This window comes from Rhinatrema bivittatum, chromosome 12, assembly GCF_901001135.1.
Source record: "Rhinatrema bivittatum chromosome 12, aRhiBiv1.1, whole genome shotgun sequence".
Classification (NCBI taxonomy): domain Eukaryota; kingdom Metazoa; phylum Chordata; class Amphibia; order Gymnophiona; family Rhinatrematidae; genus Rhinatrema; species Rhinatrema bivittatum.
In genome coordinates this window covers 17,510,454-17,536,236 of record NC_042626.1, presented here as the reverse complement: position 1 = coordinate 17,536,236, position 25,783 = coordinate 17,510,454, and the positions used below count along the sequence as shown (strand labels likewise).

Genomic DNA, 25,783 nt, shown 5'->3' with positions numbered 1-25,783 from the left:
GGCTCACTGAGGATGTGGCTGCTTCTGGGTGCACACCTGGGGCTGGATCAGATCAGTTTTTGTGATCACTGCTGCCCACGTGGCCACAGGCCTTCGGCGACAGGGCCAGACTGCTTCGAGCTTTGTGCTGGGTTGCTCTTCAAGGGTTTATGCAATTATCCGGGGGGGCATTTCCAAAATGTTTGCACCTTCCTCGCCACAGACTTGGCACTGATTATTAAAGGAAAAGAACTCGTGGGCCGCCTTTTCCTTTTCGAGAACCGATTTAGAGGGGGCAAAAGGCTTTGAAAATTGCCATCTCGGAGCTGTGAGCCCCACCCGACACAGTCTCTGACTCCAAGGATGAGGAATTTGTGTGGAGACTCAGGGTGGGGGGAAGGGGCAAGCTGGGGTGACGGAGAGGGACAAACGGGTCTTTGCTTTGTGCCAATGCGCATCTGCTGCCCTCTCTCATCAGCTCACCTGCATCTTATTGCCGCTTTTGGCCTTCCTTCTGGGTCCTCTTTCCTTTTCGCCATAATACTTCATACCTTACATTCTTGAATATTTTGGCAATAAAATGTGCACGCCTTTTTTTGTACAGACACCCCTTAGTTTTAACAGCTCCTTCCCTGAATCCCCTGCTTCTGCTGTCCGTGCTGCATTTATGCTTAAAAAGGGTAGTATTCAAAGCCTTCATCAAGGGTAAAAAAAAGCTTTTTACCCATGGGCATCGGGGCTTTAAAAATTGCCTGTTCACAAGTACTTGCGTGGTTGAACAACACGTGGACTTTTACATGCAGACTGTCCTGGGGAATGAGCATCACGTGTGCAGCTTAAACCAGCGCTCCCCAGTCCTGTCCCACTGACCCCCACAGCCACTCGGGTTGACTACGCATGAGATAAAGGTGTAGATGTTGGAGACCCAGTATATGCAAATTTATCTCATGCATGGTGGTGGATATCCTGAAAATCTCACAGCCTTTGGGTTCACCAGGATGGGTTTGGGAAGTGTGGTAAGCCGCCCTGCATTTGCAACCATCCATATGAAGGTGAAGCATGGAGGCTGGTTGGTTAGTTTTGGGTTTTAGGGACGCTTCCTTTCATTGGGTGTCCATCTGGCTCCCATGCGTTGGCTTAAAGGAGGTGGTAATTACCCAAAATTGGGAGATGATACCAGCATGACTTGAGGTGGCTCGGTTGCTGACCCACCACTTTGTCCCTGCCCAGGTTTCGGCTCTTAGGCGCCTCACCAAGCCCATGTCTCACCGGGTGGCTGGAAGGGTGGGCCCGAAGCCGCTCCTGCTGGACTCGGGGGCAGAGCTCTCTGCCAGCACCACGTCCTCGGAGCCGGACTCCAGCGTGCGCACCGTCTCCAGCATTGTGCGCCAGTGGAACCGAAAGATGACCGGCTTCCTGGGAGAGCCTTCCACAGCAGTGAACGGGACACGGCCTGCCAGGTGAGGGGAAGTCACACAGGCCTAGCGCTGGTGCGAAACAAGAATGGGGAGACTGACCAACTAGCTTCTAGGGCTGTGCATTCGCTACATCTGTTTCAGAGTATGCGTGTATCTCGTTCTTAAAAATATACGCATACTCTGTTTCACTGCATGCACTAGAAAGTCAGTGAGGTACGCGTGTACCCCCCGAAACATGTCATGAATGCACATCCCTACTAGCTTCATGTTTCTTTACAATAGCCTAGTTCAGACTTGTAGCCCTGCTTGTCTTGGTGACATCAGTTACGCTCTCTGGATTGGGCCAAAACCAGGACTGGATCAGTATGTGACCTGAAAACATGCAAGCAAAAGGATCTCGCTCCTGCTCTGTTTTCTGATGAATGAGTGCTGTAGTTCTCAAGCCGGTCTTCGATGACCAGTCTGGCTTGCAGCATGTCCACGAGGAATATGCATGAGAGGTAGAATTGCATGCAGGTATATCTCATGCATATTCACCGTGGATATCCTGAAAGTGAGACCGGCCAGTGGGGTCTCGAGGAGACTCTGGATTACAGAGAGAGGTACTTGAACGAAACGTAATGCAATGTTGGTTAAGGCGACACATCCTCCTGTTTCCGCTGCCTTAAAGGAAGTGCTGCAGCAGCACTATGGCAAGATTAGTGATTAAAATGGGTCGTTTTGCATTTGGATGTTCTATGCAGGAGATGACGAATGTAAAGAGCTCTGCACCATGAGAGGTCCATATTCAAAACGATTTATGCTGGTAAAATTGACATCTAACCCCAAAAATCTTCCCCCTTTAAAAAAAAATATCCCCCCTTTGTCTGCACAAAATATTTGCATATGCAAAGTTACCCAGACAAAAGGGGCAGGGCTGGAGGCTTGGAGAGGGCAGGCTAACATATTTAGTTATGCGGATGACTTTATCTAGATATCTGAATGAGTTTTCTGCTGAATACGCAGGTAAAGTTAAGTTCCGCTGAATATGGGGATCACGTTCCCTGGATTAACTGACCCGCTGGGTGGGTTTCTGAATTTTTTGGATTTTTGAGCATTTCTCAGTATTTCAGAGGCATTCGCCTCGAATGTTAATCCCCCACACCCTCCCCACGGTTCCCCTTGTCGGAACGGGTCATAAACAACCTGCCACGGATTGAACGATGATTGTGCAGAACTGAACTGAGAGTCCAGCTTTAGTTCCGCCGTGGTTAAACAGGGCTCCCAGTGTCGTCCGTCCATCCCCCAAGATACCGCTGTGTCTTGAACATTTGCCGTTCGGCTCCAGGATGACTTTGGGGGGTGCCCCTGGCCCTTTCTGTACATGGGGAGGAGGAAATTCCTGGGCCAGCGAATCGCAGCCCGGAAAGTTGTGTTTTTTTCTCGTGATCCAGCCTTCAGCGGGCTCACTTCCTTCCCTCCAGGAAGAAGTTTCCGAGGAAGGGTGCGGGCGAGACGTTCAGTAAGGCGGCCCGGCTGAAGTGGCAGTCCTTGGAACGACGCGTCATGGACATCGTGATGCAGAGAATGACCGTCATGAACCTGGAGGCCGACATGGAGCGACTAATAAAGGTAAAAGTGTCCTAGCCATGTATGGAAAAAGGGAATGACACACGTGCACAAAGAGGTCCATAATCAGCTGTGTGGCAAACTGGCCATTTATCCGGCTAACGTTAGCCAGAAAATTGTCACAGGTAAGGACATAAGGGTCCATCAAGCCCAGCATCCTGGGCCAAACCAGGCTACAAGTACCTGGCAAGCTACTATTGCTTATTGATCAATAGCAGTTAATGGACTTCTCCTCCAGGAACTTATCCACATCTTTTTTTTAAACTCAGCCACACTAATTCTCTTACATAATTTTATTTATGCATGTTTATTCCTGTAAACCATTATGAACTAGTGATTCTCACAGGGAATGACGGCATATAAACATTTAAATAAATAAACTGGCAGAGCCACATTCTCTAAGCAATGAATTCCAGATATTAAGTGAAGTGCCGCTCCTTAGGAATATGGCCGGATAAAGTCTTAGTTAGCTTGATAAAGTTAGCCAGCTAACTTTAGGATTGTTCTCTGGCACGACCAGACTTAGCCAGATAGGTTATGCAGATAAATCTGAATATCAGAGATAATCAGACCACTTATCCGGCTATCTTAACTCTGCCCTAGAATGTCTCTGATAACCTGGAGGTGGTCAGAGCCTGGACATTTCTGAAAACCTGTAGTCTGTCTGGCTAAATCCCAAACTCAGCTAGACAAGTCATTTGAATATGACCCCCATGGTGCCCCTAAAGGGAGGGAAAATGGATACAGGTTTGTCTCATAGTTTGTGGTCTTTGTTTAAAATGTGCTGCCCGGTGGTTATGTATTTTTATTGAATTCACTGGCAGTCTCTGGCAGTGTTGGTGTTATGGGAAGGCACTCAAATGTGCTCTTTCAGTTTCCAAATTTTTCATGAACTGAATTTCAGGTAACACTGGCAGGTACATTTCATTGGATCATCGCCTTCCATTTCCTCTGGAATCCCCAAATTTCTCAGATTGATTCTTGGACTTCTGTTTGTAGGTTCCAAGTCCCTTATTTGTTCGGCAATGTCCAACATAGCTCTCTGCTTCAACGGCAGGGGAGAAGAAAAACTGATACTTCACGCATATCCAGCATAGCTCTCTGCTTCAACGGCAGGGGAGAAGAAAAACTGATACTTCACGCGTATCCAGCATAGCTCTCTGCTTCAACGGCAGGGGAGAAGAAAAACTGATACTTCACGCGTATCCAGCATAGCTCTCTGCTTCAACAGCAGGGGAGAAGAAGAAAGGATTCGCACTCACAAAGTGGGGAGTAGCTGGCTTGTTACGGCGGTTACTACCCCAAACCAAATAAGCCTGATACTTCACTTTCAATGCATATCCTGCTTCAACGGCAGGGGAGAAGAAAAACTGATACTTCACGCATATCCAGCATAGCTCTCTGCTTCAACGGCAGGGGAGAAGAAAAACTGATACTACACGCATATCCAGCATAGCTCCCTGCTTCAACGGCAGGGGAGAAGAAAAACAACCAATAAGGGCTGAATAACACAGTCTGGGTAAAACAAATAAGCATGGGTGTAGCTTGCTTATTGCGGCGGTTACTTCCCCTACTACCCATAACTAATCAAGCTTGATATTTCACTTGGTTGCAGCTCCATCACTGCTCTCTACATTAATGGTGGGGGTGGAAGGGAAATAGAACCAAAGAGCTAAGAGAAACAGATAAGTATGAGAAAAAAATGTGAAGCTTGCTGGGCAGACTGGATGGGCCGTTTGGTCTTCTTCTGCCGTCATTTCTATGTTTCTATATGTTTCTATGTTTTGACTTTGACCTGCAGCAGTGACACAGTACTTTCCCTCAGGGACGTCCTTTGCTCCACTTTATCCGCTCTTTAGAAACAGAGAACGCGTCGCCTCTCTTTCAGTATCTTTGTTTGTACCATGATTATTTGATGTTCGTTCCCTTCATGATGGCGGCTCCTTCACAGTCATGAGAACATAAGAAATGACACTCGGAGACAGACCAATGAGCCAGCATCTTGTCTCTTACAGTGATCTGGCTCGTTTGGAAATGGCTTGTCAGATCCATTCTCCGGTGCTCATTCCCAGAGGCAAGAGGTGGAGATTCCCACGTCTACCTGGCTAGTTAGTACCAATAGCCCGTCCCATTAAAGATTGTCCAAACTTCTTGTTAAACCCAGCAGCCATGCTGCTCTCCTTGACCACATCCTCCAGCAACAAATTCCAAAGCTTAACTGTGTGCTGGCCGAAATAATATTTTATTAAATTTATTAAGGGAGGTTTCAGTTTCCTCATCAGCAGTTGTATTCCGGGGTGAAGGAGAGTCACGTTTGAGCTTCTTGACTGTGTAATGCCACAGAAGCCACTCCAGTTTTACCTGACTTCTCGTTAGCTTTGCCCTCTTTCTCTTGGGTTAAGCATTTGGAAGAGTTATGGGTTTTCCTGGCAGGATTCAGTAATTTTTGGCTTGTTCCTCAGCGAGCAGGTCTCTCACATGCCTGCCCAGTAGCTGGCATCCTGCAGAATTGGAGATTGTGGCACAAGAGCCGATTAGCTGCCCTGCGTGGTGGTATCAGCTGCTGATATTCCTGCTTTGACCCTTTTTTTTTTTTTAATAGAAGCGGGAAGAGCTCTCTCTCCTGCAGGAAGCATTGCTGCTCAGGAAGGAGAAGCTGCAGATGGAGGCCCCCGAGGATGAGCGAGGCCTGCAGGAGCTCGCTGAAGAGATAGAGGCTCTCACCGCAAACGTCGACTACATCAACGACAGCCTCTCCGACTGCCAGGCCACCATCATGCAGCTCGAGGAAACCAAGGTCAGTGTCTGGCAGAGGGTGTGGGGGAAGGGGGGGGGGGGGGGGGGGTGTGACTGCCCAGGCCACCATCATGCAGATCAAGGAGACCATAATCTGTGTTTTCAGATATATCCACATCCATCCATGGCTGGTTTTGCAGTTTGGAAGTCATAAATTGATACAGTTTTGAAAGTAACTTGTTCTGTTTCCTTCACCCTGAGTATTCATTTCATGCACTACCAAATCTCGGCTGAGTGAGAAATGGCTAGGAAGCTTTCCTCAGGGCTGAACCCTGCAGTACTGCCCTATTACCAGCAGAGGTCGCTCATGCTGCATGCAGCGCCATCCCCCAGCAGTGTCAGAGTTTTCCCATATGGAACCCATTTTGGGTTAAGGCCAGCTCAAAAGAAAGCGTTTACTTTCTGCTTGACCTTACTCGTGCCTGCTTTCTACGTAGCGCTGCGGGTGGCTGCCACTTTTGTGGCTTGGCTTAATTTGGGTACGTCGTCTTCTGTTTCCAGGAGGAGTGGGACTCCACGGATACCTCGGTGGTCATCAGTTCCTGCTCTCTGGCAGAGGCTCGCCACCTGCTGGACAATTTCCTCAAGGCATCGATTGATAAGGTCAGAAGGGCTTGATGCTAAGGAGGTGCTCAGCTCTGAATGTCTCCGAAGCCAGGGAGTGATTGGGCACATTGGCAGGGCAGTCAGTGCTTTGGGGAAGGGGGGGGGGGGATGGGATTGCACTGCTGCTGCCTGGGGCTGTATCTGTTCTGTGGCGGGGCTCTTGTGTGAGGTTTGCACTGCTGCCGCCCATGCTCTAACCGCTCTGTGGTGTGAGGCACTGTGACCGTCTCTCTAGAGACGTACGTGGATCCTGTGGAAAATGCATGCCTTACGTGTGTTCTGTCCGTCCAGGGACTACAAGTGGCCCAGAAAGAAGCCCAAATCCGCCTGCTGGAAGGCCGCCTCAGGCAGACGGACATGACCGGCTCTTCCCACAACCACATAATCCTGGATGCCTTAAGGGAGAAGGCCGAATCCAACCCCGAGCTGCAGGCGCTCATTCATAACGTGCAGCAGGGTAGGGTTAGAGAGAGTGATGCTCCTGAAAGCATGAGGTCTGTTGCACTGCAGGTGCCCCTGTCGAGGGCTGGGCTCTCTCTCAGGCCCTACACAGCATTCCCCTGCTCATGCTCTTTTCCTAGCCTAGTGATTCTTTTTTTATTTTTTTTTTTCAGGTACCTCGGTTTGCCATTTATCTGTTTTTTTTTTTTTTTTCTTCTGCGTTTATAGTTGTAACACTACCTGGGGGAGTGTGGCAATTCCAGTCAGGTTTTCAGGATATCCCTAATGAATATGAATGAAAGATTTGCATACACAGTGCCTCAGTTTTATTCAAACATGTCTCATGCATATGTGGATGGACTCCTGATTGTGTCCCGTTCTCGTTTAGCAGTAGAAGATATTTTGGGTCGGTGACAGCCTGGTATTTTCATTGCTTGATTCATTATATAAAATGTTTGAAGCTGCAGTACTGCTGAATGACCGCAGGATGGTATTTGGTGTGATACTGGATCAGTGGAATGTGCTTTCTGGGATATTTTTAAGGCCCTCGAAGTTAAGGGGTTTTGATGAGGCTGTCCCCTTAAGAGTAACGGGAAGTCATGATTGGTGGGGAAGTGTCCCAAGAAGGCTAAAACTCTGGGTCGGATCGGCATGAGTTGCCCTTTATAGGTTGGAGATTGGGAAGAACCCTGGAGTAGCCAGCCCGTGGGACCCCGGGACCTCTCCATTATGGGGTGGGCCCTGCAGGGGGCTTTTCGTCTCAAAGGAAAAGGCCTGAGGCCAAGGATTGGGAAGGAGGTGATTCATCCTCCTCTTGAGGAATTGGCAGTGCAAAGGCCTGGAGAAAGAGGTGAAGGGGTGATCTACAGGGAGGGAACGCCCGAGGAGGACCAGAGTGTGGAGAAAACTGGGGAAAGTCTGCACATTGCCAGCAGGCGAGGGCCTGGACGATGGGGGAGAGAGGTACCCGAGGACAAGAGGTTGTGAGTAGCTCGTGGGGTCAGACGTGTATGGCCTCAGGAGTTGATTGGACATGTGAGCTCCAGGTCCTGCAAAAAGAATGAGAAACATTTGAAGGAGGGAGAGGGATGTTGGTAATAGGAGGATGGATTAGTAATCTTCATTCTGTTGAAGTGTGGACTAGAAGGATGGTATTTCAGACCTTGAGGTACCAGATAGCTTTTGGCAATAGTGTATGGTTTACTCTGATTGTGAAGCCCATGAGCTCTGATTATTCAGTATTGACTGTTTTACCCTTTACGAAAATGTACGTAGTTGCTGGCTGGATAATACAGAAAAATAGTTAAGCGTTTTGGTTAAGCCGGTGAGTGTGTGACTCTGTTTTGAGCTTTTTATTTAAGCCAGCACTATTGGAGAAATTGGTGGACCAGATTCATGAAGGGAGAGGATAGACAATAACCCCCTCCCTCCACGACCAGCCAGAGAAAAAAAATATATTCTTCCCCACTGCTTCAAATAGGGTCCACTTCACCATCTGCATGACTGAAAATTTCAAACCTATTAAATAAATGAGAGAGACTGACCCTCATCATATGAGGATGGGTCCTCTCAACATTTTATGTGCCTGGTAAGAAGGGTTACTGGTAGGTGACCCTTGAGGACTGGAATTGCCCACCTCTGACCTAGAGTATTTATTTTGGGTGAATGGGTGGCGATGTCAGAAGGCTGAGAGAGAGCGACTGACGTGCTGAAAAAAATTCCATGGCTTCCTAAATCATCCATGCAATGCCAGGGAACAGCCCCTCCTATAGGCCAGAAATCTATCATTCTGTGTGCATCACCATTTCCCAAACACTCTCACCTACATCTTGTGGTTTTCTTTTACTCCAGAAAACGGTTACTGCAGTACAGATGAGGAGGTGTCTGAATTCAGCCTGGCTTCGGAAGGCAGGTGCGTAATTCACTGGTTTGCCGTCCTGGAAGGCCCGAGATGCCTACCCTTGAGGAGTAATCCACCACATCTGTGTTCTGACTGATTTTTAAAGCTGCAGTAAATTTGTGGTTTATCTTGAGAAAAGGGGAAAAAGGATTTTCTCCCCTACTCCAGCTTTAAAGGGAAATCATTCTTTATCTTTTTTTTTTTCCCTTTTGATGTTTAGACATTGCATGATGGCTCAGTTGTAACATCTGTGAGAACCGTTTCTTTGGTTCAAATCCTGGTACGGGCAGACCAGCTCTTCATTTTTCTGAGAGATAAATTAAGCTCTAGTTGCAATCTAATAAGAAAACGTTTGTGCTTGGATATGCGAGTGGTTTTGGGAAATTGGCATGCACTAAATTGAGATACCATGTATTTCGGGTATACCACTATTAATTGTCCTCTCAGCAAGACAAAATCTGAACTGCAGAAAATGTTTTTAGTGCGATTATGCAGTTACTGTTGCTCTAAATGACTCGCATAGCTGCAGTCTGGGTAGGCAACTGTACTTCTTGAAAGATGGTTTGGCGCAGCACAAGATCATGCCAAGGGTTAAACACTTTGAGTACAACTGTAAAGTTGTGTGCAGACTGTAAAGCAGGGCTGTTAACTGGCCTGGCAACAGTCTTGCCTGCCTCCTGGGGTTCAATGCCGCTTCCAGTGTCGATCCAACAGCTCTCGGCTCCCACAGCTGCTCTCAGCATCGGGTAACTCCCAGTCTGACTGCGTCATTGCAGTGGGAGCCCCCAGATGCTGAGTGCCCAGAACATAGTGATTTTCAAACACAAGGTACCTGTGTACGCTGACTTTCTGTAATTGGGTTGTTTAGGCAAAGTAAACCAGGGTTGGAGAGGGGGGCAGTATAAAGTGAGGCGCATACTAGCAGTATGCTGACTGTGTGCACCCATGAACTGTTCCCCGGAACCACCTCTATTTAATGTGGACATGCTGATGGGTGTTATGAAAGTACGTATAGAATTTCAGGCAGCTAAGAATCTACTTAACATCCTTCCAACCCTGGGGCTTTCCAAACTTGTCCTGGGGCCCTACAGCCAGTTGGGTTTTTAGGATATTCACAATGAACATGCATGAGATAAACCAGCTTAAAAGTGGTGAAAACACCTAAGTAAACAGGAAAAGATTAAAAAGGGAGGTGGCTAGTTGCATTTTTCCCTTGGGCAGTTGACTTTCCAAGATGGCCACCAAGTGAGACTTGGAATAATTCTAATGTAGAACTTTGGCCATTTTGATTGACGGCTCCTTTAACCAATAGGGTTTTCACATTCCTAGAGGTAGAAATGTACAGATATTTATTTGGATTTATTATCCTTTCTGAATAAGAAATGCCAATATAAACTAGGGTGAAGGTCTGAGAAGGCATCAGCTAATCGTAAAATACCTTCTGTGCCTCCCCTTTCCTACTTTCTGTTAGAATATGATATACAGTTCACTGCAATTTTCCTGCATAGGGCAGGAGATTTACAAGTTTTATTACAGCTCATAACCCGAGGTCACATCATGCTGTGACACTCCGGAGCCTGAGCTGTAATTGTTGGAGCGACCTTTTGGATTGATCTCTGTGATTGATTACAGCAACCAGTTCAGTGGTCGTGGTGGGAGAGAGTATGAAGGCAGAGCAGACAAGAATGAAAAAAATTGATAGAAGCAGAGAGAAATCTGCAGGAGGAGGGTAGGGAGCAAAGGGGCGAAATGCTTTTATTATTATTAAAATATTCTATATGCAGTAAATCTTGAATTTTTAATCTTATAAATTTAAAAAAAAAAAAGTTATTTATCATGTATGGCAACAGAAGCAAAGCCCATACGATAACATACGGTACATCTAAGTCAAAATAAAACAGTAAACTTTCCCAGCTTCTGATCTCATCTAGAAGTTCACAATTAAAGGGGAAATTCCAAGACTGAAATGAATAATTAACGTCCAGCCCAATCATTCCAGATCAATCAATAGAAAGTAATAACCTTATGAGGAAGACCATGCATCGCCCATCCCATTGGTCTGCCAATGGATCTCGGAAAGAGATGCAAGCTATTCCAGACTTAAAGTATGTTAATGTTAAGTTTTCACTTAGAGGGGTAATTCAGTAGGAAAGTAGCCCCCAGAGCAGTAACTTGAACAATTAAGGACAAAATCTTTTGTCTAGGAACTTGGGTCTTCTTTGCCCTTCAGTTACATCTAGAAATACTGTAATTGCATGGCCTAGAAACGTTCTGTCGAGCAGAGTTAAAAACAATTTGAAAATCTCTTCGAGATCAGAACCTCTGAGCAAAGTCGCCAACAGTGCAGCGTTAGCCAAAGATTCTGGGGGAAAACTCCGAAATGAATAAATCTTTTTACCATTTATCAGTCTTCAGACAGTTTTCCTGTTTACTGAACCTTGTCCCTTTCTTCTTTGGTAAATAAAAAAAACAAACAAACCTCGAACCAAGAGTGGCAGAGCAGCTTCAGGAATTTCCAGGGTCTGGCATTGGTAATTTGTAATTATGTCGGCTCTCAGACGTTTCCCACACTTCGCTGTTAGTCGGCTAAATGCCCTCCCCTTGAATTTGAAAATATAAGCTTGATGGACAGGAAGAGGAGTCGTCTTTCCATGACCCATCCTTCTCCCCCTTTGTCCATTTTCCTTTCCCTTCAGATCCTGTCTTTTTCCATTAGAGAAGGACCAATTTTTTTTTTCTCCCCATTTTCTAGGATCAACATATTAAAGTCCCCCCTGGTTTTATCTGCTCAAGAGGTGTGATTTATTTGGCCTGTGATCTGTCTGCTTGAGACAGGCTTTTTGTTTCTCAGATCAGACAAATTCAAACCCAAATGATAAGCTTGACGGGATCTCAGTCCACACGTGGGGGGGAGGGGGAGGGGGGGGGGAATGAGGTGCCGATACCTCCCCTCCCCTCCTCTCCTGGGCTCCCATTCCCTGCCAAGAGATGGCAGCTTTGCCATTTGCAAGGCCCGCAGCGTTTGTTCTGACGGCCGGCGGTGATCCAGGAGAGCCTTCTCCTGGTGGGAACGTGAAGGTGGAGGAGCGAGGGGAGGCAGAGAGGCACAGGGGAGAAGCCACTGGAAAAGAGGAAGAATCATTTACTGGTCCTAGGGCTGTCCCCATGGCAACAGAAATGTCCCATCTCCTTATAGCAGGGGCCCCAGGGCATCTCGTGGTACAACCTGAGCACTTTATTCTGTGTAAACCCTGGGAAGTCACAGATTTATTTTTTTTTTTTTTGGTCCTCAGGAATGACTTTGTGCTGCCCCTCTCAGCTATTTCCTGTCGCAGATCCCTGAGAGGCCTGGAATAATTCCTGATTAAATGCTCAGAAGAAACCTTTTTACTGCATCCCCCCCTGCATCTCTCCCAAATTTAGAGAGCATTCGCATTTTACCTCGAGCAGTGAAATATTTATGGAAATTCTTTGGAAATTTTAATAATAATGAAAAGCACGTTTTTGATTCCTATTTGTCACGTTTAGTTGTTGCTATAGTAAAACCGAGTAAGAGTCCCTTACTAATCCATTGCTCTCTGTTATAGCTTTTCGCAGTCCTGCACCATGAAGGGATCTGCCAGCCAGGATGACTTTAAGTCTAAGGTGAGTCTGCTGAGTCGGGGAACGCACGGGGCTTGTTTTTATTTTCCTAAATAGAGGACTCCTTGCTGGAGTCCTCTATTTAGGACAGAGACGGGTTTAGGAGTTTAGCCAGAGACGGGTTTAGGAGTTTGCAGCTGTTGCGCCCGCTCCCCCTCGGGTAAGGTCAGACGACAGGGAGCAGGAGGTGTAAGGCAGAGTCCCAGGGTTTGCTGCGGCAGCTCAGGCATAGATTCTGTGGCAAAAACTGGAAAAATCTGAAGCACGTTGGCAAACATTTCCATCTTTCATGTTATAAAATGAAGTAATTTTCCAACCTCGTTTGTGTCTGTATAATTTATTTTATAATTGGGTGAGGAAAGGGGACCTTAAGAGTCGGTACAGGGATGAGATCTCCGGGATGGGAAGGTGAGAAGAAAGGAGGAGGAGGATGAAAGATGGAGGGAGAAGAGGTAGAAAGTAATGGGGATGAGGAGGATGGGAGATGGGGAAGGGAAATCTGGGATGGGGAGAGGGGGAAAGAGTAGGAAATATTGGGGGGTGGGTTCCAGGATCTGGAGAGAAGGGAGAGCCAAGAAGGGAGGTTCCAGGATGTGGGAGGATAGAGTCTGAGAGAGAACCTGAATTGCAGTGGGGGGAGGGAGGGGAGAGAAGGGAGGTGTCCCTATTGTGCTCTGGTCCTGCTCCCCCTTACAACTCCACTATAACCTCTCAGTCTGGTTCCACATACACACCAGCACCAATCCCTTCTCTCTCACACACACAAACGTTGCCCACTTCCCACAGGTCTAGTGCGCTCATTGACAAATCCAGGCCTGAATATGGAGTTCAGCCCCCAAGCTGAGATGAGCCTTGTCTCCTGTTGGGTCCCGTCAGTGCTTTCATACTTCTTATTGCACTGATGGCAGAATTCTCTGCCGATAATGATGTGCATGAGCTGCTGAGATCACGTTGCTCCTTTTGACGTCCGGAGAAGAGACCTGGATGGTTTCGAAATCTCCGGTGCGTCGTCTTCTCCAGATCATTCTTTTGTTGGACCAGTAAGAGGTATCACAGCGTGCAAAGAAATCCAGGTTCTTCCAGGACCAGCGCGGCTATCGTAATTCCATGCTATGGCGTGTCTCCTTCCTATGACTGTGTCCAAGTGTGCAGGTTAGCATGGGTTGCACGGATGGCTTTTGCCCATCACTAGCCTGGCGTCCCAATAGGAGATATACCAGCTGCGTCCTGCCCACAGACAGAGGGGACCCAGTGGGAAACTATCAACAGCTTGCATAATAATGTGGGTTCATGTAGGGCTCAGGGCATGTTGCATTTCAGTATTTCACAGTGGATGCCCTTCACATGTCTGGCATGCAGACTGCATTGAGGCTTCCAAATACATGAGGGGGAGAGGAAACATTATCAGCTGAGTTAGTTGGAGGCACAGGGAGATGTAGTAACTTTGCTTAAGATCACAGAGTTATCAGGAGAGAGGGATTTGAACTTGCATCCTGATTTTCTGTGCGGTAACTACTGGAGTGCGACATGACTGTGTTATTATCAATGAAAGGCTCTGCTTCCCTTGAGGCAAAGTGAGATGGTCATCCGTCGTCCCCTCACCCCCCAGGCTTTCTTGGTGTGTCCCGGTCAGCCTTGATCTCTTTGTCTTGCTAGGGGGAGCCCCGGCTCTCTGGTCAGATGAAGGCAGTGTCCGCAGAATTCCTGGGGCCGACTCTGGGTGCCGCCTCCAAGAACATCACCAAGTCGCTGGCATCGCTCACGGAGATTAAAGAAGACGGTATCGGCTTCTCTGTCAGGGATCCATACTACAAGGAGAAGGTATCCAGGACCTTCAGCCTGCCCATCAGAGGACATACCTTGTACGTGGAAAGGAAAAAACAGCGCTTCAATATATTTTTTTTTTTTGTGTGTTTCTCTGGTGCCCTTGCTGGACCTGGTGCAGGACGGCTAATTCAGCTGACTGGAGCAAGCCATCCCCATATCCTGCAGGTTTAGCCCTTTGGGAAATGGGGAGGGTCACTTTCAATCCATCCCCTACCCCTACAGGGTCACGGGCACTTTCCCTTTGAGCATTTCTTGCCCGACGGGGACTGTGGCTTTATAATTGCAAACTCCCGCTTGTACTGTGCCGGGAGCTTGGGAGCGCAGGGTCATTTTGAAAGGGGGTTTCTCCATGGGTTAAACACCGGTCTACATGTAGAAAAGCCCTTTTGTAAACTGCCCCCTCCCCGCCCATGTGACTTGCGCAAGGTCACGCGATAAGCGTTGGGGGGTCTTGCCAATGCGCCGCACCACGGGCCCAGAGTACACCTGAGTGCGGAATTCCTGGGGGGGGGTCTTCCCTGGCGCCTTCATCGCACGCGTGACCTCTTCCCCGGATAACTGGCCTCGCGGTGCCAATGGGATGGGTGATGCCATCATCAGATTTAATTCTCCCTACAAGACGCACCCCTCAAAGTCCACCTCAGGCCATTGGGGGATCTGTTTATTAAAACATTTCTGTACTGCCGACTCCATGGGTCGCAGGTGGTTTACGGAGTTTGAGGCCGTCGAAGGGGAAATTCCTCCGAATCCTTCACTCTTGGAGGCGGCAGGCTCCCGTCTCCCTGTGCCCATCCCCTGAGCCATCCACTCATCTTATATCAAGTTTTATATATTTTAAGATTCAGAATCTTTTTTTCCCTTTATGAATGAAAAATTAAATCCGTGTGCTTCCTTTTTTTTTTTTCTTTTTCTCCCCCTGCTTTCACAGACCCAGATCGGGGCGAGGCTCGGACACCTCTCCACTCATGAGGAGAAAATCCTACGACCGGGGACAGCCATCCAGGTATGCTGGGGAAAAAGAGATGGTAGCTGCACTGTGGAGAGCAAAGTCGTTTTGGTGCCAGCGGGGGTAACTCGAGTTCCACAAACAAAAGCACATATTCCTTTCCCATCCCGCCAAGGTCATCGGAGCAAACACTCCGGAGCAGCACCTGCAAGCTGGAATTTAAAGAAGCATTTTTGCGCTCCAGTGAATTGTTCCCCTGTCTTCTTAAACTTTACATTCTGGATGCTGCTTCCTTGTAAGTTCCAGGGTAATTATAGGAAGGGGCTACTGCCGATCACCGCTGAGGAGCGCGTGCCTCGGTGCCTTGGTGCAGCCCGTTCTGCGCCCTTCTGATCCGAGTATCACTCCACCCAGGAACTCCCTGCCCCCTCCCCCCCCAATTTTAGAGTTGCCAGAATGGTCTCTGCCGGCAGTTTCTCCAGAACTTTAAGCAGGGTTAAGCTTAAAGAGCCCTTCCCCTGCCTGAGGTTCAGCTTGCTACGGGCCTACCTCTTGCTCTCCCTGTAGTGGTACAGGTGAAAAGGTCACCTGACTGCTCCTGGCTGGACTCCCACGTATGGACTCGCTACATCCGCTGTTTCTCCACAGCCGGCCCCAACCGAGGTAGCCTCATTGACAAAGCAGCAATTAGAAGTCGCTGCAGCAGCTTTATATTAACAAGTTTATTTTATATTGAGAAGCACCAAAATAGAAACGATAGAAGGAAATTAGAGATACAAAAACTGGCCATTCCTCTTCACATACGCTAAAAGTTAAGCTAAAACAAAAATATTTCCAAAGACCAAGCCAGTTCATCCCTCACTTAACCCCTCTGTTTTATAATTATTGTCTAAAATACTGAATGCTGGTAAAATATTACAAAATTTGCCCGAATTGTTTTAGATGTATTACGCATAGCTTACATTACCCTCTGACTGACTTCCCCTCCAACACCTTGCCCGATGTCTGGATTTATTTATTTATGCTTTTGATATACCGTTGTGCCAGCGAATGATCACAATGGTTTACATAAATTGCATATAAGTACAGTGTAATATCACAGATCTCGGATGTCGCATAAAGTTTACTGACCTAGTCACTATCCCTCATAGAACTTCTCCATAAATCCAGAGTCTCTTGCTATTTCTTATCCTCAAATGTGATTTCCAAATCCCTTCCTCAATTCATATTCAGCTTATCAAAGTCTGTTTCCCCTATTTCAGCTTTATTCAGATGTTGTTTAGGATGGAGTGGAATGGTTCTGGAAGACGTAAATTGGGCCTGACCCTGGCCACAGAGCGAGTTGTAGCTCTCCAGTTTTCATAACTCTGAATCCCAGCTTCCAGATCTCACTCCCCGAGATGGATTTCTGGCTGTCTCATGTTTAAGTTCACGGGTTGTCTCTCCCTCCCCATTCTCTCTAGGTCTTCAGATGCCGGTTTCACGCCCCCTTCCTCGCCTCCCACCAGACCGCGCAACGACCGGAATGTCTTCTCCCGCCTGACCAGCAACCAGAGTCAGGGCTCCGCGCTGGATAAGTAAGGAGGCTCATTTTATGTGTCTCTAGTAGGGGAAATAGGACTTCAGAGGGGATGGGTATCCTAAGCCATTGACCCCCATCTGCCCCGTTCATGAAAGGCTCTGTCCCAAGCTACCCATCTAGTCCCATTCTGCCATCGCTCTCTCTCTTCTCTGTGGCCCCCACTCAACTTCTGCAAATGAATAGTTTGATAAAGACCCAAATGTAGATACTTGATCATGAAGGCACTTGAATTTGCTGGGAACAGCAGTTGTGAGGCCTTGTGTTCGAGGTAAGGTTGCTAAAGAGAAGCCACTTGGGGATAAAATTGAATGCTGGAGTGGGCAGGCCCGTTTATCTGCCTGGACGATAAGCTTGCTTTCAGTCTGCTCTTTGCGAACGCCTCTGATTTCCCTGTGAAGGTTGGGCCTTACTTATTTAAACTTTCTCTTTAGCTCATGCTTTCTCACTGGTACTCAAGGAGAGTTACATTCAGGTACAGTAGGCATTTAATTAAAGCCAGTCTTCAGCCATTTTGAGACCAGAAAGTGTCGGCCGAAGGAGAGACCCTTGTTGACCACAAAGTGTTCGAGGGTCTCCCCACCCTTTTGGTACCTGCAATGTTTTGATCCTGTGCATTATATTGTGCATTCTCCAATGTATCTTGAGTCGTCGGCAAATCTGGCATTTCTCCAGCAAAAGAGCTGAAAATTCCCCCTCACGCAGGGGCGGGTTGGCCTATCGGGGGGATCGGGCATCCCCCCCCCCAGTGGGCCGATCACTCCAGTCACGTGGTCTGCCGTGCGCGGCCGTGACGGAGCCCCGCTCAGCAGACCACGTGACGTGTCCTGGGCGGCGAATACCCGGGCCGGTCCGACATCGTGAGTCCACCGCTGCCCTCACCCCCATGGAGGGCAGATTGGTGGGTGATTATCAAGGACGCTGCTCTTATTGCTTTTCCTCTTGAATTCTGTGACCGTCTAGGTGTTGCTGGATTTAATGAACGGCCTAACCTTCCACTAGTTACAGGCACAATATTTGTTTACAGGAAGCTATCTGCAAAAATTCAGATTCAAACCCCAGATTCGGGGGATGAAACTGGACGACACTCTGAATACAGGTGTAGAGCCTCCTCTGTTTGAGTGTCCTGTTCCAGATTCGAAAAGTGTTTTGGGATTTGTCCTCTAGCTTTGCCCAGTGAAACAGCAAAGTGCAAGGCCTCAAAATGTATTGGGCTGGCAATTTAATAATATAGCAACAAATCTGGTGTTTGTGGAGCCCGAGAGGGCCGTGGGTCCTGCACGGAGAAAGACAGAAAACCCCTGGCAAACTGGAAATCTTTCAGGGCACATCGAAAGCGAATGCCCAGAAAGGAAATATCTTTTTAGATCATTTGGTTAGCTAACATGAACATTTTGTTGATCTGTTTTATTCCTGAGGAGCTGTTAAGTTTTTAAGAGGATTTTTGTAAAGCTTGTACTTAAAGCTGCTTGGGTCATTGTGAATTAAAGTAAATTAGGGGGAGGCGCAGCTGTGCTGATCGTAATCAGTGTTCCATGTGGGCATCACAGTGAAACACAGAAAGCAGGAATAGAACCTGAAGCAGCAGCAGCAGCAGCATGGACTCAGAAAAAGATCTTTTTCTTTTTTTAAACATCTGGTGTACGGCTGTAATAAAATAGTGGTGCAGTAAGAAAGGAGACCCCAGAGTAAGACTAAAAGAGGAAGCTAACGTACCAAGAAACGGTGGAAGTTTCTGTTTTTTAAAGGATCCAGCTGGGTAGTATTTTATTTTAATTAATAAATTTTAAAAGCACTTGTATCCCACACCCTCTAAAGTTCTGGGGTGGGTTACATAAAAACAATAAAGGCAAGTAATTATCCCAATTACAAACAAGACCCATGGACTCAGTAGTTCAGATGTTAATATGTGCATCATGGGCTAATCAAAGAGCCCTCGGTGCCTGATTCTGCTTTATTAACTCTTCAAATGCCTTATTGAAGAGGAGTGTTCTTAAGAGCTTTCCGGAATGCCTTCGGGCCCTCGGTGTTGCGTAACCGTAGTGTTAGCGAGTTTCATATCGTAAGGTCTGCTCTCTGGTTGAATAGGGCAACCATTAGTAAAAAAGAAAAAAAAACAGCAAATACTGCGGCCAGTTGAAAAAAACTGAGGGAGTGGTTAAGGGAAAAGTGTCCAGTGGAAGACATGTTTATTTTATTTTATACTTTTTTTTTAATTTTACCATAAGTGCAGATTGCTTCAGCAGGTGTCTGCGTCACATCTTTTTAGGGCACAGGATGTCCCCAGTCCATTTCTCCCCTACATGTGCTTTCATTGACTGACACTCTCTGCCTGTCTCCTCTTGCTTGACTGTATTAACCTTCTTTAAAGAGATGTCTCTCTTGCCTGCTGCCGCTGCTGCTACTGCTCATCCTCTCTGGTCCGTTTTTGTCTCTGCTGTAATCTTCCTCATTTTCTGTCCCTAGGTCTGACGAGAGCGACTCCTCTTTCTCGGAGGTTCTGAGGTATAAATCCGTCTTTCTTTACTCTCTGCTCTCTTGCTTTCGCCCTGTGCGAGTCTGATTGTGGCTTTAATCCCCTCCTCCCTTCCTTCTTCCTTTTTTCTTTTGTCCTTTCCCTGTGAAATCTCTCCTCCCTGTCTTTGCCCTGATCCCCTCGGGCAATTTTAACTATTTCCGGACTGGTTGTGCCTGGATCCCCCTTGCTCCTGGACAATCTAAAAAAAAAAAAAAAAAAAAAAAAAAAAAAGAACCTTGACTCCAGGCATGAACAGGTTAAATGTAAATGTTATTTTAAATAAGAATACACACAAGTGATGCTGTTCCTATGCTTTCCACACCCCCTCAATGTTTTGCATAAAATGGGACAACTTTTCAGAATTGGAGTAGACTTTTTTTTTTTTTTTTTTTTCGTTCCCTGGTTAATTTTCAAAGGGCTTACCTGGCTACCTTCCGAAGTCAGTTTGCTAAACCTTGAAAAACCCCCCCCCCCCCCCCAGCCCCCGCTGACTGGCTGAATTCATCCCCCCCCCCAAATTCACAGGATGCACAGATGTAGCCAGTCAGATTGGGAAGTGTCCCTGGGTTTGTGTTTTCGTTTTGGCCGCATGGGTGTGGATGTTCGCCTTTAACCGGCTAAAATGAGCTGGACGACACCGGTGGCACAAATAGCCAGGCCAAATCAAGCCGGGCAAATTTTTTCCCAGCTCGGTGTGAGGGAATATTCAGCCACGAGCCTAGCCTGTTGGGTTTGGCTGAACATAACCAGGTAACTTTTTTTTGGTTATCTTTGCTGCTTGGCGGCTTATCTTCAAAAGAAAAGCTATGCCCACAGTTTTCTTTGAAAATTGCGAATCAGGTCTGCAAGATCAAAGATACCTGTGAACTTCATACCTAGATGGGCTATTGAAATGAGTCCCCTTTTTCTCTCTGTACCTGAGATCTAATCCCCTTACTGATACTCTTGTGACTGTGGACACTACCACTTTATCTTCTGTGCCTCTTGTCTAATCCTAACTCTGCCACCGACTGTGTGGCCCTGGAGCAAGTCACTTTGTCCCTGTGCTTGAGTTCTAATCCCTGCTTTGCTACTGACTCAGTCACCTTGAAGTCATTGTCTCCATACACCTCGTTTCTGACCTGCCCGTCCGAGACTCTGTGACTTTGGACAGGTCACCTTCTCTCCCCAAGGCTCCAGGGTGCAGCTCAAATTAGCCAATGAGTTTTTCCCAAACCTGCCCTGGAGGACCTCCAGCCAGTCGGGTTTTCTGGGATATCCACATTGAATATGCATGAGATAAAATTAGCATATAATGGATCCTCATGCATATTCATTGTGGCTAAACTGAAAGCGCCCGACTGGCCGGGAGTCCTCCGGGACGGGTTTGGGAAGCCATGCTTTGCATAGTTGGGTTGGTTGGAAGGAGCCCAGAGCTCTAACGAGTCCAGCCACCTTTTGATTGCCAAACAGCTCTTTCTATGTGTACTCCAGGGTGGGAGTGAATAAATCTCACCAATGCATGTGAAACCGGTTTTGTCAAGGTAAACAAAAAAAACTTCCCCTACCCCAAATACAACTACCCTGTTTTTGGGAGTCCGGAGGGAGGGGCCTTTCCTTGGACCCTCAGCTGCTTCCACCAGGGCTTTCAGGTCAAGGCGTGTCCTGCCTCTTGGTCAGGGTTAATTAATGAGGTGGAAATGGTGCTTGATGTGGAACGAGTTCGCGGGGCAGAATATTTGACCCCTTTCTAAAGTGTAGAAAAGGCACCGCGCTGAGGGGGGGGTTGGCACAGAACTGGAAATGCATTTAGCATTTTCCCAAGGCTGCAGGTTTTGACGGCCGGAGGATGATGCTCTGCCCGCCAGAGGCAAGAGGGAAACGGTCACTCGCAGCCGGAACCCCCGGCGCCCATCAAAAGAACAAAAAAAAACCCCCCTCCGCCCCCCAGGTCTGTCCAGTTTAACCTCCTCAGCTCCGTGGCTTCCGTCCCGGAGAAAGGTCTCGGTCCCCCCCGGCACCAGAATGTGAGGCCCGTCTGGTAGCCCGGGTCCTCTCCGCTTTGCTGCGGGATAGCTGTAGCCTGTGACCCGGAGTCCTGCCCTTTCACATAGCCCATAGGGGGTTTGACTTGCCTCTTTAAGATTTACAATAAATAAAAGTTGGACCTAAGAAGAAAAGCCATTGCTTTGCCCTTGCCTAGCAGGCAGGGACTCTCCTGCCTGGTGAGATCAGAAAGATGGAGGAGGAGGAGGTGAAACAGATATCAATCCTGTAGCAGCTTCTCTATGTTATCTGTATATGCAGAATTAAAATATGTTTGGTTTTCTTTACTTAAATATGAATTTAAAATTACTTTTCACATTTCTCCAGCTACACCCCTCCTCCTCTGTGATGAGAGTCCCCCAGACGCCCTCTCCAGCTCTATCCTTCTATCTTCAGCTCTAGGCAAATCCACTACAGCACCTCCCTCCATTACTACCTCTCTACCCAGTGCTGGGAGCCTCCCTCAGGCTCACCTTCCCCCTCCTACCCCTCTCTACCCAGTGCTGGGAGCCTCCCTCAGGCTCACCTTCCCCCTCCTACCCCTCTCTACCCAGTGCTGGGAGCCTCCCTCAGGCTCACCTTCCCCCCCTCTCTACCCAGTGCTGGGAGCCTCCCTCAGGCTCACCTTCCCCCTCCTACCCCTCTCTACCCAGTGCTGGGAGCCTCCCTCAGGCTCACCTTCCCCCCCTCTCTACCCAGTGCTGGGAGCCTCCCTCAGGCTCACCTTTCTCCCTCCTACCCCTCTCTATTCAGTGCTGGGAGCCTCCCTCAGGCTCACCTTCCCCCTCCTACCCCTCTCTACCCAGTGCTGGGAGCCTCCCTCAGGCTCACCTTTCCCCCTCCTAACCCTCTCTACCCAGTGCTGGGAGCCTCCCTCAGGCTCACCTTCCCCCTCCTACCCCTCTCTATTCAGTGCTGGGAGCCTCCCCCAGGCTCACCTTTCCCCCTCCTAACCCTCTCTACCCAGTGCTGGGAGCCTCCCTCAGGCTCACCTTCCCCCCTCCTACCCCTCTCTATTCAGTGCTGGGAGCCTCCCCCAGGCTCACCTTTCCCCCTCCTAACCCTCTCTACCCAGTGCTGGGAGCCTCCCTCAGGCTCGCCTTTCTCCCTCCTACCCCTCTCTATTCAGTGCTGGGAGCCTCCCTCAGGCTCACCTTTCCCCCTCCTAACCCTCTCTACCCAGTGCTGGGAGCCTCCCTCAGGCTCACCTTTCCCCCTCCTAACCCTCTCTACCCAGTGCTGGGAGCCTCCCTCAGGCTCACCTTCCCCCTCCTACCCCTCTCTATTCAGTGCTGGGAGCCTCCCCCAGGCTCACCTTTCCCCCTCCTACCCCTCTCTATTCAGTGGTGTGAGATGCTGTAGGCTCCGCCTCTCTAGCTCAGTCCTGTCTTCGGCTCAGGGAGGCTTCCCACAAAACCCACCTCTCTGCTTCTACTGCTGTGCCCCTCCACCTCTCCCCAGAAGAGCTCTTTACCAGCCACCCCCCCCCCCTGCTTGTTCTGTACTCTAGCATGCAATGTGGACCTATAGAGGGATCCCCCTCCCCACAGGCGTCAAAGCATCTGAGCCTCCCCTTCTCACTGTGAGGGGTCGGCCTGCTGTCACCTTCTGGCCTTCCTCTCATGGTCTCCGCCAGCTGGAGATGTCTCTGTGCATCGAGGCAGACGCCCTTTTTCGCCAGCTCTGAGGGCAGCATTCAATGCCCTTTCCGTGGCTGATAAAAGATATCGGTGGGGAGGGGCTTGGAAGACCGCCCAGCCTGCCTGCGGGTGAAAGTGCGAGCGCTGTCCGGCAGCTCTCAATCGCTTAACCCCACGCGTTCTGCAGGCTTTTCCGGGGCTCGCGTTAGGTTTAATTCTTCAAAGCTGCCCTTGTAGTTTCCAGCGGAGACGCGGTATCTGCCGGTAATTTAAAAGCGCGAATGCACGCCCGCGTTTGCTTTGAGCATTGGCGCAAGGGAGCGTGGGTGAAATGCAGCCGTAGATTTTGAGGCCCCGCGGGCGGTGGGGCAGTTGCCCCCTGAGTCGAGCACGGCTCTTGAGACGGAGGGGGCCTTGGCCCACTGTTATCAAGAACCTACCTTCCTGTCCCTCCGAAGATGTCAAATAAAAGGAAGGGGGGGGGGGGCATAGATGAAATAGTTCAGGTGGGGCAGCTTTTTAAAATCCACCCCCCCCCCATCTGTTGGATCAGCTGAGGGTTCCTCTCTTAACTGTGCCTTTCTCTCTCTCCCATGGAAGGGGGGTGATCAGCCCCGTTGGAGGGGCTAAGGGCGTCCGGACTGCTCCGCTGCAGTGCGTGTCTGTGGCAGAAGGGCACCTGAAGCCGGTGCTGTGTCTGGATGCCACCGACGAGCTGCTCTTCACGGGGTCCAAAGGTAAAGGAGCTGAGCTACCGGCGCTGCGCGGTGCAGCAGTAACCGGAGCCGCCGCTCGGGAGCAGAGAGAGGGGGGGTACCAGGGGGGGGGGCTCGGGCGCCGGATTTATACCCAGGGCCAGTAAAGGTTTTAGAAGCGTTAGAACGAGTTGTTCTTCTTCTTCTTCTTTCCGCAAGATCGGACGTGCAAGATGTGGAACCTGGTGACGGGGCAGGAAATCACCACCCTGAAGGGGCACCCGAACAACGTGGTGTCCGTCAAGTACTGCAGCCACTCCGGCCTGGTCTTCACCGTCTCCAGCTCCTACGTTAAAGTGTGGGATATCCGGGACTCCACCAAGTGTGTCCGCACGCTGACGTACGTACGGGGAGCGGAACAGAACGACAAACAGAAACCCGTTAGGCCCGTCATGCCCGCCCAGTTTCATCCCTGGTGCTCTGCCCTAGACCCCGGCTGACCTCTGGCATTGCCCTCATTTCTTTGCAAGTAGAGACACTCTGTGCCTACCCCAAGGTTTTTTTGTCGCCACCGCCTTCTCTGAGAGGCCGTTCCACACGTGCATCGCCCCTTTCTGCTAAAGCCCAGTAATTCTGCCATGTCCACCCCACGACCACCAGCAGCACAGTGCTGCGGCTGTGACTTGGGCGCACGCGTGGCTTATCTAACCTTGTGGTTCTCTCTCTGGTCAGCTCCTCAGGCCAGGTGATCTCAGGAGATGCCTGTGCAGGGTCGGTCACCCGCACCATCACCAGTGCGCAAGGCGAGCAGCAGATCAACCAGATTGCACTCAACCCAGCGGGCACCACGCTCTACACTGCCACTGGCAACTCTGTCCGCATCTGGGAGATGGGCAGGTACTGTGATTAAACGGAGACTGTGCTTCACATAGGCAGGGCACACCATACCATACCATGCCATACCATACCCTGTTTGCTTGAATTTGCACCCTGCGTGAGCCGCATCGGCAAGGTGGCAGTCACGCTGTGGGGTTGCCGTGAGGGTGGAGCTGACCTCCATTGCAGTCCTGGGTCAGCCCAGCGTCCGTCAGGTCTCCAGCCATAGCAAGCAGCAGGTGCCTGGAGGAAGTGCACAATAAACGGGGGCATGTGCAGAGTTATCCATTCCCTGTCGCACCCCCTCCCGGTTTCTAGCCATTGAGGGGACACACTGACCGCAGGGTAATATTTCTGGTAGCTGCGTTCAGTAGCCTCTGATTGATCTGTCTTTTGCTTTGTGGACAGGATACAACCTCTGGGCAAACTGACCGGTCACATCGGGCCAGTGATGTGTCTGACTGTGAGCCGGACGCCCAGTAATCATGACTTGGTCATCACTGGATCCAAAGATCATTATGTCAAGGTAATCCCCAAACTCTCCACCCTGCCGTGTCGTACATTTTAATAATGCACTAATGCTGCTTCAAACCCTTTCATGCCTTGAGTCCGGGAAATGCCTTTGAGTTATTTTATTTATTTATGTAACATTTTTTATATACCGAGGCTCTGGTAACAATGTTACTAATCACTTCGGTTTACATAGAACATTAGGATGACTTAACATATGAGTCTTACATAGAACAGGAAAATGAACTTGGAGAAAATTGAATTAAATAAGACATAAAAAGACAACAAATAAACAACAACAATCTTATAGACAGGCGATTAGAATGAATCAGTCCAGTATCTAGTATTTGAAACTTGACAAGAAGGATTTGCAATTATTTCTAGTATTATTGAATAAAGTGGTATGAAATGAAATTGTCCAGGAGGGAGGGTATTGTGAAGATCAGCTCAGGCGTAGGCTTGAGTGAAAAGGCAAGTTAAGGGTACGACCACAGAATGTGAAGGAGGGGAATGGATCACTGGCGTAGAGGAGGAGGCGTGAACTAAGGGTCTGGCAATCTGTCCCTTTGCTTTGTCTGGGCCCGTTTTTACCCTCTTGGCCCAGGCTGTGGGGTGGTGGAGGAAGAGGGTAGTGGGGCAATCATCGGTTCCGATTTTCTTAAAGAACCAAACTCCTCGCTCAGTTAATGTTCCTGGGAGGGCAGAGCCCATGATCTCCCTAACAGGATAACTCCTCCCAAAGGCCTTCTAACCCCACTGTTTGCCCAAAACAAAATA

At 48.9% G+C, this 25,783-nt stretch overlaps 1 protein-coding gene across 5 annotated transcripts in view; it reads left to right on the top strand.

Annotated features, from left to right (window-relative positions):
• The window catches only part of KIF21B (kinesin family member 21B), a 79,774-nt gene that overhangs the window by 43,021 nt on the left and 10,970 nt on the right, over window positions 1–25,783 (top strand). For 2 of the 5 annotated variants that reach the window (XM_029573113.1, XM_029573112.1), the window contains exons 18-32: window positions 1,210–1,439; window positions 2,861–3,008; window positions 5,608–5,802; window positions 6,303–6,404; window positions 6,699–6,864; window positions 8,700–8,760; window positions 12,336–12,393; window positions 14,047–14,252; window positions 15,146–15,220; window positions 16,627–16,740; window positions 19,209–19,247; window positions 23,526–23,662; window positions 23,840–24,020; window positions 24,353–24,517; window positions 24,905–25,022. In XM_029573113.1, coding sequence (XP_029428973.1) covers window positions 1,210–1,439; window positions 2,861–3,008; window positions 5,608–5,802; window positions 6,303–6,404; window positions 6,699–6,864; window positions 8,700–8,760; window positions 12,336–12,393; window positions 14,047–14,252; window positions 15,146–15,220; window positions 16,627–16,740; window positions 19,209–19,247; window positions 23,526–23,662; window positions 23,840–24,020; window positions 24,353–24,517; window positions 24,905–25,022 — 1,995 coding nt within the window. Of the gene's footprint in view, window positions 1–1,209; window positions 1,440–2,860; window positions 3,009–5,607; window positions 5,803–6,302; window positions 6,405–6,698; window positions 6,865–8,699; window positions 8,761–12,335; window positions 12,394–14,046; window positions 14,253–15,145; window positions 15,221–16,626; window positions 16,741–19,208; window positions 19,248–23,525; window positions 23,663–23,839; window positions 24,021–24,352; window positions 24,518–24,904; window positions 25,023–25,783 lie in introns of those variants that run through there. The other 3 variants (XM_029573114.1, XM_029573116.1, XM_029573115.1) reach the window with 3 other exon arrangements.